At 38.6% G+C, this 13,580-nt stretch overlaps 1 protein-coding gene across 6 annotated transcripts in view; it reads left to right on the plus strand.

Moving 5' to 3' along the window:
* The window catches only part of grik4 (glutamate receptor, ionotropic, kainate 4), a 353,377-nt gene that overhangs the window by 168,388 nt on the left and 171,409 nt on the right, over positions 1-13,580 (plus strand). For all 6 annotated transcript variants that reach the window (XM_084949763.1, XM_084949764.1, XM_084949762.1 and 3 more), the window contains one exon: positions 5,189-5,322. In XM_084949763.1, coding sequence (XP_084805889.1) covers positions 5,241-5,322 — 82 coding nt within the window. In that variant the 5' untranslated portion in view covers positions 5,189-5,240. The remainder of the gene's footprint in view (positions 1-5,188; positions 5,323-13,580) is intronic.

Consider the following 13,580-nt stretch of genomic DNA (forward strand, 5'->3'; position numbering starts at 1 on the left):
AATAAATAAGTAAAAGAAAAGAATGAAAAAGAAAATTTGACTTGAAGGTGGTGAGCAGTGTTGGCCAAGTTACTTGAAAATAGTAATTAGTTACTAATTATTTCTCCAAGAAAGTAATCCTGTTACTTTACTGATTACTTATTTTCAAAAGTAATTAATTACTTAGTTACTTTTTAAAAATATGATACACAACCTGAACACATAATAAAGCAATAGACCTTTCAGCCCAATTTTTTTCTGCATAATCCATCATATAAAATTGAAACACATGAAAAAGTCTCTTTTTAAAATTTGTTTTATTAGTTTTAGTCTTTAACTTTATGCATCAAGCAAAAATTAAATTATGTGCAACAGTCTCTGACTTGAAGACATTTGTTTAACCTTTAAACCTATTTTCTGCATATTCCAGCATATAAAATAATTTTTTGTGTTTACACTCCCTCTTTCAAATAGATGCAATTAAATAACAGCAAAAAAGAAATAAAATCAAAAGATTCAGCGGCACTAAGTCCCGTCGCTCTTGAATCTATTTTCACCTGTTTAGCAAGAGTGGAGGTGGAGGTTTGCCTGATTTGAAGTTTAATTTTCACTGTAGAAACAAGTTTTCTTCCAATGGAGAGTGTACATCAGAAGATTTCTACAGATTCAAACTTAAAGTAATGTCAGTACTTCCGAGCTTAAAACGCTGCACGGTCATACTTTTTCCTGCCCTCTATTATTGATCTACACAAGTCTGTTGCTACCACGGCACAGACGTCGCACGCTTGTGCGTCATTGTCATGAGACACTATCATAAACAAAATCATGGTTTAGTAACGCAGCGTGCTTACGAGAAAGTAACAGTAATGATTACTGTTACTTTCTCGTAAGCACGCTGAGTAATCTGAGTAATCTAATTACTCATTACTTGAAAAAAGGAATCAGATTACAGTAACGTGTTACTGCCCATTTTTGGTGATGAGTAAACAGAAGAATGCTTGGAGCAGTAGGTGTATCAAGGAGCATGATATACCTCCGTCTCCTGAACCGCTTCATCTCCTGTTCTTTTTACTGCGTATTTTTCTTAATAGAATTATATTTTTTCAAAGAGCCAGCATGCAATTTAGCCACTTTGGCTTCAGTACAGAAGCCCTGCGGTAGTAAAGATATATCAGTCTGTGTTTGTGTTTCTGAAAAGAGAAGCTGAACTGAAATTGATATCATAGGTTTGGGTGTGTTAAAAATGAGGGCAATCATTCAGCTCAGTTTTCATTTTACCCCTGTATCGAGCGTATTGGAATTTGTGTTGAACGCTAAAATGAATGAGCTTATCTCACTGAAAAGCCATTAGTGTTACAGATTGCATTGACTTTCACTCTAAAGCCTGCCAAAGCTTTTGTCTCTACTCAGCGGTGATTTAGCCTGCGAAGGCTTCTGCAACATATCTAAGCTATCATTGACATTGATTGGCCATATTTAGTATCAAGGGACTCAGCATTGTGTTTTTAATTTAATGTCTCACTTCTGATATTCTCATGTGCAGTCAAATAAATGGCACCCTGTTGGAAGAAGCGGTTAAGCTTTATATTGTTAACTAGCACAGTGCTGTTGTTTGTGTCGGGAATCTTGGTAGTTAAAAAAAATCTTTCACTTCCTGTTCAGTCTTCCCCGTTCTACGCTGTGGGTTATCAGGTGTAAGTTGGATGAACGTATTTTACATTGTTGAAAACATGCTGCTGTAAAGTCAGTCTAATTGAACAATAACGCGCTGTAATCCCCCTGTGTGCATAATGATATAAGCTGCAAGGAATATTCAGTACTCAATTAATTTTGGAATGGGCGTCATTCAGTGCTGTTTTTCTGTTTTTCTTCTCTGCTGAACACCTCAAGGGAAGACTTTCGACAGCTGTTATTTGCATAGTTTTCCTAGAAAAAGTCTGTGAAATGATCTTGATGTGTTGACAGTCCTATCCAGCTGTTCCTCTGGGCTCCTGAGCAATAACAGTAAGGTAGTGCGAGAACAGAGAGGGACGGTCTTATTGCCATCTTAGGCGGTGAGCTGCTTAAGGTTTGTATTGGTAATATGAACACTACATGCAGATCCAGGTAAACCTCGTGTAATGACCAGTGCAGTTAATGGGGAATTATTCTTTTTTCCTTTTGCTTATATTGTTCACTAATGAAACATAAATCCATACATTTCCAGAAACATCTGCAAAATAATCATCTGTGCGTCTGCTCTGTTCCTAAAAAGGACTTTGCTTCACTTTCCTTTACCTTTCCTTTCCTTCTAGTTAGTGAGTTCAGAAACAACATGTACAGTACAGTGAGGGCTTATTAAAGCCTGATTTGGCAGGTGGGGAATGCTAAGAACGGGTGTAGCAGCGCACCGTGGGGAGAAGAATTACTTCAATTAATTCACACAAAAACTTATTTTGTGAGTTTGTGTTCAGGCTGTGATCAGCTGACCTCTGATGCTGCTGCTGTGAGATGCTCAGAGTTTGAGCAGATGCTTCATAAGCTATGGGGCAGATTTCCAACCCTAGACTGTATAAAGCAAGAGTAAGAGGTGAAATTCAGTGAGTGAATCTGATCTGTATATTTTTTGGTAAACTGATGTTATTACCCTGGTTGTAACCTAACATAAACCGTGAACATTACTGCGACCTTTACCACAGTACTGCATACTGACCAGCTTAACCTGCACTAAACTGTACCAAACTGCCTAGTACAGTATTTTCATGGAACTTTTAAATCCACTGCATAATTAGTAAACTTAAGTTTCTTTTGCATGACATTTCACAAAAAACCTATTTCAGCAGCACATCATGCACAGATTAAAGATCTAATTTAAAAGTTGAAAGTGAATTAGGACATTACATACACTTGCTGGAGTCCTTGTCTTTGTCGATAATCTCTGATCGTTCCTCTCTGTTCTCTCTTTCTTACATCTTTATCTCTGAGATGGCATTCATTAACTTTTTTTTTCTCTCTCGGGAAATACAGCAAATGTACATTTAACTAGCAGTAAACTGTGTGACAAACTGTGCAGAAACAAGTTGTGTGTTTGGTGATACTTGTTGCGTTATTTGAAAAGCTGAATTTAAAATAACCTGCCATTTAAAGAAATGCCAAAGTACCACAACTGCAACTTCAGTTACATCTGCACCCTGAATGCGTCACGAGAATGAGAAAAGGAATGTGTTGAGGGTGTATGTAAACCTGGGATATTTTTATTTTTATTGTTGCTGAGCAATGCTGTCCATGCTGTCACTGGAAGCGATGTCAGGTTGTAACACATGAAAATATCACATAACACATTTGTGAAAGTAATATGTATTAACCTGCCTGTCAGACTTGATGGCTCATCAATAGAAGGTGTTGGAATGCTAATTCCAGTCAACTTTAACCCAAGTACAGTACTGTAAAACAAATTAAAAAAACAAACACATTAAGAAAGTTTCATGGCATGGTAAGACTTGCATTGTGACTCATTTATTTATCTGGTTTTATACTCACATGCTACTTTTCTGGCCTTGGCTAAGAAATGGCATAATAAAATGACAAAAACATGCTACACATAGCAGCAAACACTAAAATCTGTGAGAAAGTGTGTAGATTAAATGAAACAACATTGAAAGGAACCGATACTAAGATTTGCATGACACTGACTCAATCTTCAAATCTCCCTCTTTAAATGTTGTCCATCTCTGGTCCAGTTACCCAGCTGAGACACTCTAGATAAGCACGTCCTGTAGTCCAAAGAGTGTCTTCCTGCATCCAGAATAATCACACAGGTGCAAACGCAGGACTGTCAGCTTCCTCCCTTTGAAAATGATATTGTGGCTACATTTGCACCTCTCCTGGCTTTGTGCCTGCATAAATATAGAAGACCTTACTCTTTCCAGTCCAGCTGCAATAGCCTTGCTGTCTGCCATCTTCATACTGTCTGACATTTGGATGCTTTGCCCTCCATGCACCTAACTGGCTTACTCTGTTTGGTAGGATGAGCCTAAAGAAACTTTGCTTGTTTTTTGGTGAAAATAAAGTATTTTACGCAGCTGTAGTGTACTTTATAGCAGAAAACAGTCACTGTGGTTGCAGTGACTTTGTCCCTGATCCCCATCCCCCCACCCTAGATGCCCCTTTAAAAAAAAACAGAAAGTCTCTTTATGATCTGGAACATAAAACACTGTCAAAGAGAAGACGCCGTCCTCTATCGCTGCGTACCAGAACCACCCACTCCTTTAAGCTTCGTAAATGTCAGCTTGAATAACGCCAGACCTTGATGAAGAGTGAACAGATCTCGTTTTAATCAAGCATCTGAGAATCACTTTAAGAAGGTGTGATGAGGTAAAATAGGGTTAAAAATACCATCAAACGCATTAATGGTTTACATTTGTGAATCATGTTGTGAATTAATTATGGCATCTGTTGATTTTCTAGTGTTTAGCCTGAAAATATAAAGAAAATATAGGAAACAGTTACATCTAGAGGACATTAACTGCACATGGGAAAAACAAAAAAAATAGAATAAAATTACTAGAAATTCAATACTAAAATTACTAAAAAAGAAACTATTTCTTAGCTATTACCTACGATAATTCCATTTTGTGCCTCTTGTGGGCAGAAAACTCGCTGGTATGGCAAACCTTTTTAGCAAACAGTTAGTTATTTACACAGGCGGGAAACAGGGAACAACATTATGATTCATTTGGAGTCATATTGCTGTCCACCTGGGAAATGGAAGTCAAATATATCCCCTTTGGTTTTCGGTCCTTTACAACTCCTGATGGAAACAGCTCAGAGGGTTTAATACAGACCCAGAAATTTGGTTCAGGATGCTTCAAGTCACCTTATGTGACTTTTTGCTTCAATACCAGGGAGATAAAAAATGGATTTTATGTTTAAATATGTAACAAAACAACAAAGACCTAAAAAAAATAAATAAAAAGACTGTTGCCAAGTAATACAGAAAAAACAGCAAAGTCATTAAAACTCCCATAGGCTTAAAATTCACTTAGCTGCAGTCTCGCACTGACACTAATAGATTCCTAGCATGCAATGAGAGATGGCATGAGCAAAACAGAGATGAGGCACTGTATATCCGAAGGCTTATCACTATTCTGCACAGATGTGGCTTGTGTGCATGTCCAACTTGATGCCTGCTGATGTATAAATGGTGTTCTCTTCTTTGTATATTCTTCAGGTGGCTGTGACAGGGGCACCCCCGGGGCAGGACCCATGAGGAGTCATAGAAGATGCTCACAGCCTGGGCGCTTCTGCTCTTCTTAGCCATGTGGGTGAGAAGCACCTTTGGTGGCCCGCTCTCCTTTCGAATAGGTAAATTGCAAAACATAATGGCTTCCACTCTATACAGTGCATGCTTTTCATTCTACTTGAAATATCAGTGAATGAGTGCGTTTAAGTTTTTAATTGTTGAGTGGGAATTGACATTTTGTTGCTTCAGAACTGTCAGCTCAGACAGCTGGATACCCTAATCTTTGCAGTCTCCACAGTCTCAATAAAACTGGCTGGAGGAATTCAATCACAAATGTTGAAAAGTAGCCATGTTTCCTCACATGGCTGTAACACATGGCCTGAGGTATCAACAGGCTACAAAATTAATGTGTGAATGTGACACAGTCCTAATAGTCTGTAAGATACTACAGAACTACAGTCTATGATCTATAGTTGTTTTACAGTCAGCCACAGAACAGTTAATGCACCATAGACTTTCATGACAACATTATAGTTTAAGAGTATCTGGATGGTACAAACTTAATACTATATACTGTTTACTGTTTGCTGTTGTTTACTGTGTATGCTGTGTACAGTGATGCAGTATAGCTTTAAGCAATTACCCACTAAAGCAAGCTGGGACCCAAAACAAACCTATTATTCTAACTCTGCACATACCCACCCTTCCACCTGCATATTAAATGAAATTTAAGGTGCATAATTAGATGCGTGTCAGCTGAGCTATCAGATACATTGATTACCTCTCTGTTTATTGCAGCTCTTTTAAATATTTAACTATAAAAGTAATCTGAGCATAGCAAAAATCTGACTCTTATCCTAATCTTGCCCTAATCTTGCCCTTTTTTCATTGTTGTAAGCGGCACTTGCAACTCTGCAACTATTTTGACTGTGACTGTTGGGACTATTGAACAAACATTTTAAAGCAATTGCTAAAATCTAGCAAAACCACTGCAGTACTGTGGTTCTGGAAATAGTGGCTGATCAGTGGACCAAGACTAGATTTTTCACTGGAAAGTCTGCTTCAAAAGTCACATAAACTGCTAGAGTATGCTGGTAACCGATGGAGGTTGGTCCATCTTGTTATTATTCTCCTACAGTCAGCAGCTCTCTGACTCCCTGTCACTTGCTCCCCGTCTACCAAAAGTGTGATTGACTGTCTCTTCATTTATGTATAGAAAACTTGTCTAAGGTTGGAAACGCTTGTTCGCGTGTGTGTGTGTGTGTGTTCCTGTCTAGCTATCTTTGTGAGAACCAACAGTCACTTGTGAGGACACACAACCCGGTCCTCACAAATTTGAAGGCATTTAAAGGCATTTTTGAGGCTTAAAATGTGGTTTTAGTGTCAAGGTTACAATTAGGTTATGGTTAGGTTTAGGGTAAGGGTTAGGCATTCATTTTTAACAGTTAGGGTTAGGGTAAGGGGCTAGGGAAATCATTATGTCAATGAAGGTCCTCACTAAGATAGCTGAACAGGGTTGTGTGTGTGTGTGTGTGTGCATTACATATAGAAATTAATAGCATACAGTGAAACTGAGATAGAGATTCAGAATGACATTGATTCTACGGCTCCCAAACTGTTCCCTGCTGTGATTTCTCAGTGGTCAGCTTTCAACTGTTCTTTTAACAAGAACACTTGAAAGTGAGATCTGTGTGCAGGTTAGAAGGGTGCAAGTTAATAGCACAGAAGCTGTGTACAAATGGCCATGTGGTTATATAAAGACTATTAAAACATCAAATAAATCCAAAGGGTGCATTAAAAATAAGAGTGCCTCTTTAGATGATGTACAAATGCAATTCTAATTGTTCAGAAGAAAAAAAAGAAAAAAGCTCAGGGCTTCATGGCTGATAAATGCACACTGGAACTTTAATGTGTCATCCTTTCTTGATCTTTTGTCTTTTCCCTTTACTTCTCTTGTGTGTAAAAGTCTTTTTATCTTTCCAGTATTTTGAACCTTGACGAAACTGAATCAGTTCAAACTGTCATTTTTGAGCGCTATCACCATCTCTTATTTTTGAACAACGCATTTATGTATCACTCACTGTTTTTCTACCCTGTCTGTTCTGTCCCATACAGTAGCTCTGTCACAGCACATCTGCTGTTTGCAGAATTTTTGCTGGATTGTCACATAATGCCCCAAACCATTTTCTGTATTTTGAAAACAGCAGAGTTTCAGAGTTTACTCTATCAACACAACCAAGAACAAATCATTCCTTGTTTGTGAATATCATCTGAGAAGTAGCTTGCAGCCGCATGCCTTTTCTTTCTCCCTGTTTTCCCTGCCACCCTCCACCTGATTGTACCAGCTCCACAGCAGTGGTGGTTTATATTTATCTCAATGTTGCATCGTTGATGGATAATTAGGTGCTTGGCCTGTTTTTGTCCATTTCTTCTAATGTCATCTTTGCACAGAACCCCATTCATTGCTACTTTATTCCAGTACAGGGTATAGATATGCAAAAGTACAAACACACAGCCACATATACACGTTTCACAACCCACAGAGGCACACAAACAAACACATAACCCAAAACACCACTACAAGTCTGCCATTTGAGCTGCAGGAGATGGTATTTAACATGGCCGTCCCTAGAGTCCTGCCTGGCTGGCATAATGTCACTGTCTGGCCTTCTCTGAATGTGTGAATGCCAACCTCCTGTCCCTCACACATTTCCACCAGGACCAGCTAGCAGCCAGCAGCAAGCTCAGTGTAGGTGAACTGAGGAACTTCTCTTTGTGTCTGCCATGTTCTTAGCAAATCCAGGGATTAGGATCTACTTTTGTTTGTAAATTAAGTAAGTCTATTTACTTTAATTTTGATAAGGAAAATTTGTATAAATATAACATGTCTTCTGGCATTTTTACTGCTGCCTTGTGGTGGGGAACAAATTATGGGATAAACAATGTTTAAGTTGCAGTGGAGTTGCGATATCAGCCTGGGAAAGTACAAATTGATTTTCCTTCATTGTTCCTTTAAAAAAAAAATGAAAGTAACGACAAGTGAAGCCTTAACCAAATAAAAGAAATAAAAGAGGTGAAATCAATCGCCAAAATACAATTATAAAAGAACAAAATGAGAAAACAAGAAGACAAACTGCAAACACTGCCTAAAAATGCTGGTTCACTACCATATGGTGCAGCTTGTTGCTGTGGGTGGTATTCAGCCATTAGTTAAGTGAAAAAGTGTCTCCTGTGTAATTCTATCCAGCTAATAACTTGGTACTTATGCTTATTTCCAGACAGTCATCTTCTAAACACACATTGCTGTTATGAGCTGGTGTCTGCTTTTTGTAATACAGAGATTTAAAATGTAGAAAAAAAAGAAGAGCTGAATGATTCCTCATCATAGCTACTGTAGCATCTCTATTCAGGACCAGTGCAACTTCAATTTCAACAGAGACCCTAAACATCTAGCTGGGTTTATAAAGAAATTTAATCAGTGCCTCAACATAACCCATGAATAACGACTGCATACATCAACATGAGGCTTGGCGCATGGACAGTGCTCTTTTAGAGCATAAGTTAAGATGAATTAAATCAAAATGACAAAACTGATAAAATGAAATGGAACTTACTGAAATAAGATGAAGTCTCTTTCTGTCTTGAAATGAGAAAGGTCCTTTAATGATTCTTGGGGCCCAAATAGCCAGACTGTGACGAAATTTCCGGTGTGCTGTCTCTATTATCTACTACCCAGGTAGGACTAATGGGGAAATTATGGTTCAGCAGTGGTGTCGTGTGGGCAGTCTGTTGGCAGTCCATGGGCAGCTTTGGACTGCCTTTCTACCTGCAGAGAGTGTCTGTTGTTAGATTGGGGGCAGAGCCAAAAATATGTGGTACAATTTGTCTGCAAGCTACTCTTTCTTCTGCTGTTGTTGGTCCATCAGCCAGCTGAGGGAGAAGTTCTTACATCTAAAGAGCTGAAGTGAAACCAAGTGAAAAAACAGTGTCCACTGTAGTCACTGTCTGTGCTTTTTTTTTTCTTTTCTTTTTTTTTGGCAAATCTCAGCCTTTCACCAATGCATGGCGAGCACCGTTGTGATTTTGGAATATTTTGATGGAGAACTTTAGTGGCAGCTGACCACCTGCCCCAAAAGGCTCTCCTCAGGAAAATACCTCCACGAACAGACACAACCAAGGTACCATAAATTAAGCATTACAGTGCATAGCGCTTATCTGAAACTGACACACTTCTACGCATCTTCTATGATAATATCATTGGCTATACCATTTTAAAGACCATCCTGAATCTCCCTGGTCTTGGCCTACCATCAGTGGTTCTTCAGAATCTTTTCTTCTAGTTCAAAAACCAATCAGGATTTCCCAGCACTAAGAACTAGTCCTCACAGTTCAGGGCCAGGATGTCTTTGTTGTGGTCTGTCACCATCACAGAGCAAAACCGTTACACGATTAGAGGCAGTAATCTCACCAGGAAGAGGCAAACACACTTCCTGTGCATAAGGTCGTGTCGCACATAAACCAACCTTACAGCAGCCCCGAGAACATAATGTGAAACAGCTCTAAATGATTAAAAAAGGGTTTTAGTAGCTCTGTCTTTTACGTGGATTTCTCTACAATTAGAGCAATATTCAACAACACTACCAACATTGTCTTGCCCTGCAGAGACTCTCCATTCTGGCTGGTTTAATAGGAGAATATGAAAGTAAATTATCCGCCCCTCATACATGAACATGCCACATAAACATTAGTATTTTTTATATATACTCACTTTATTTTTATTGGTGCTTTATTTTATTAAGTCCCTTTGCATTATATGAAAAAAAGTATTAAGCCACACTTAAGGTATTTTCAGAGCCATTGCTACAGGTGTATAAAATGAAGAGCATCTAGCTATGTAGATGCTCTTTACAAACATTTTTGAAACAATGGGTCATTATAAAGTGCTCACTGACACTGAGCATGGTATAATAGCATGCCACCATTGCAACCATTGCATTGTATGTAAAAGTAGCTGACGATCTGCTGGCTCTAACTGCTTCTCTGGCATTAATATCAGCACAAACACTGCGCTGGGAGCTTCGTGGCATTAGTTTCCATGCTTGAGCAGTTCCTGTAGGTGTACTACAGGAGTACTAAGTGTACACTGTACTCTTTTACGGTGTGGTCTGCTGAGGTGGCAGCATCTCTGCTGGGGACAGGAAGAGATTGAACAGGCTGATCCGGAGGGCCATCTCTGTTCTAGGATGCCCACTGCACCCAGTGGAGGTGGTGAGAGACAGGAGAATGGTGGCTAAGCTGTCATCCCTTCTGGACAACATCTCCCACCCCATGCAGGAGACTCTCTCAGCACTGAGCAGCTCCTTCAGTGCCAGGCTCACAGTGTGGGACAGAGAGATTTTGCAGGTCTTTCCTCCCCACTGCTGTCAGACTCTACAACAAAGACTTTGCAACTGACCAAACACACACATCCACATCCACACATGTGCAATAGCAATAACACTAAGTGCAATACTCTTTTTCTGACAACCTTGTATTTTACTCAGTTGCATATAGCATTTGTATTCTATTTTTATTCTGTTGTATATACTATTTAATTTTATTCTATTCTATTGTGTACAGTATCTTATTCTTATCATCTTATCCTATTCCAGTGTTTTTCTAATTTTTGCTATGTAACTATGCACTGATCACGTTCTGCTGTAACAAAACAAATTTTCCACGTGTGGGACTAATAAAGGTTACCTTATCTTATCTTACTATATAGGGAGCCCAGTACTTTTTTTCCCCATATAGTGTATTTTAACTTTGTGTTATTGCACTGCAAAACCAGTAAGCAATTTGTATAATTGATTGTCTTTGAAGGTAATTTCAGGGATTGCATAGCTTGTCAATAAACAGCTTGAACAGCTGTTTATTGACTATGTTATGCAATGGCTGGCAGGGGGATGTATGAAAAATAGATATCTCACTCCCTGACATTTAATTGAATCATTGGTTTCTTATTATATATGTCCTCGAGGATAACTCGAGAGGCAAGATGTCTGTTTTTTTGGCTTTATTTGCACATTTGTTATTATTTTGTCAAAGTGCAATAGAAAGAAAAAGAGAGAACGATCACAATGTTCCCCACCATCTTCCTTCAGCTGTCCCAATGATCCCCAAGTCATCAGAGATCAGCTGGGATATGTAATCCCTCATGCATTTTGTATGTGTCTGATGGTCTCCTCCCAGTTGTACATGTCCAGAGGGAAAGACCAAATGGCAACTTTAACAGATGCCTGAAAGTTATTAATTTGCTTCTTTGAGAGGCAGCAGTTTAGTACCGCGGTTAACCCAGGTATTAAACATGCTTAGCACATTCTCATTAAGTTTTGCTTTCAGTTTAGCTTATTCAAAACATCTAAATAACATACGGATATGTACGTATAGGGGGAAAAAAACGATCCATTTGAGTGAGGTGTTTTTAAATGTTATCATCTGTCAGTGCAAAGCACACCAGTAACAAAAATACCAGCAGTTTTTAAAATCCAGAAAATGGTGTAATGGCTCTACTTCTAGCTTGGTACTCATAGATCTGCTTTGCCAGATAATCAGATAATAGCAAACATTTTTCTATGTGTGTTTGTTACTGAAGTTTCTCAGTTCTAAGCATTAAATAAAACAGTGTTTTCAATTAAACTCTTAAGAAGACAGCTGGAATTCTTGTTTAGCTGACAATCAACTGATTTATGTTAATAATCTTCAATCAAATTTGAATCATTATTAAGACAACTTAATGTCATTATCAGAGAAAATGAAACTTCATACATAGTAATAATGAAATACTCACATATGCTGCCCTGAAGTCGCTGCTGTTCTCACAGTTAATTCATGAGATCCAGTCTGAGGAATGTTAAACATAAAATGTTCAGATTTTTTACATTACTCCTAAAACACTTACAGAGCATCCCAGGGAGCAGCAACAGGACTATCTCCACAGGAAGAACTCAAATCGAATCTTTGTCTGCTCCTTTGCTCTGTTTTCCGAAGTCAGTGGGAGAACACGATAGACGATTCTCGGTGGGGTAAATTCAATTGGTTTTTCTTTCCCAGCAGCAGAGTCTGACCCTGCACCATCTACCTGGCAGGCTGGCATCATGCGAGCTCTTAGTGAGGAATAGTTTGTTGTGAGATAAATGTATTGAATACAAAATGTGCTGTCATCATTAAATGTTTAATAAGGAATACCGCATCCTATATGGGCTCAGTCATGTAGGTCTAGAGACCCGTGGTAACCACTGGTTGCTAGGGAAAAATGTGTATTTACCCAACATGCAGGATGTTGCTTGTTGTCGCTGGGTGTCAAAGATGATGCTGCAACAAAAACCTCCTTGTGATTGCTTTGGTTTCCATGGTTGCCCGTACTTTGTATAAAGACTTGCCTGCTAACACTCACCAGCTACTTATTAAGCAGATGTCAAACTGTAGAAAAGGCAAGGCAAGTTTATTTATATAGCACAATTCAACAGCATGATTCAAAGTGCTTTATAGAGACATTAAAAAAACAAAAACAAATAAAAAGCATGATTTAAAATGGAAAGGAACAGTAGATAAAATCATTAGTTAAGATGTAAGTTTTGAAATTTAAGCTTAAAAGTAAAACAGTGTGGATTTGGTGCTTTATTCAAATGCAGCTGAGAACAGGTGAGTCTTCAACCTGGATTTAAATAAACTGAGTGTTTCAGCTGATCTGAGGCTTTCTGGGAGTTTGTTCCAGATATACGGAGCATAAAAGCTGAATGCAGCTTCTCCATGTCTAGTTCTGACTCTGGGAACTGATAAAAGACCGGATCAAGATGACCTGAGAGATCTGGAAGGTTCATACTGGGTCAGGAGGTCACTGATGTATTTTGGTCCTAAACCATTCAGAGCTTTATAGACCAGCATCATAACTTTAAAGTCTATCCTCTGACGGACAGGCAGCCAGTGTATAGACCTCAGAGCTGGACTGATGTGGTAAACTTTTCTGGTCTTAGTGAGGACTCGAGCAGCAGAGTTCTGAATGAGCTGTAGTTGTCTGACTGATATTTTAGGTAGACCTGTAAAGATGCTGTTACAGTAATCAAGCCTACTAAAGATGAATGCATGGACTAGTTTTTCCAGGTCCTGTTGAGACATCAGATCTTTTATCCTTGAAATATTCTTGAGGTGATAGTAAGCTGATTTTGTTATTGTCTTAATGTGTTTTTCTAAGTTTAGGTCTGCGTCCATCACTACACCCAAATTTGCAACACAAAGCAGAAACAAAGACTATTCACCTCCAAAATAAAAGTATTGGAATATGTTGGTTTCAGTGGCAGAAGGCAGAAGTTTTACTCTGAAGGGGAGTAAAACTACATAC

The sequence above is a fragment of the Perissodus microlepis genome, chromosome 14, assembly GCF_051167445.1.
Source record: "Perissodus microlepis isolate ML-2025 ecotype Zambia chromosome 14, ASM5116744v1, whole genome shotgun sequence".
Taxonomy (NCBI): domain Eukaryota; kingdom Metazoa; phylum Chordata; class Actinopteri; order Cichliformes; family Cichlidae; genus Perissodus; species Perissodus microlepis.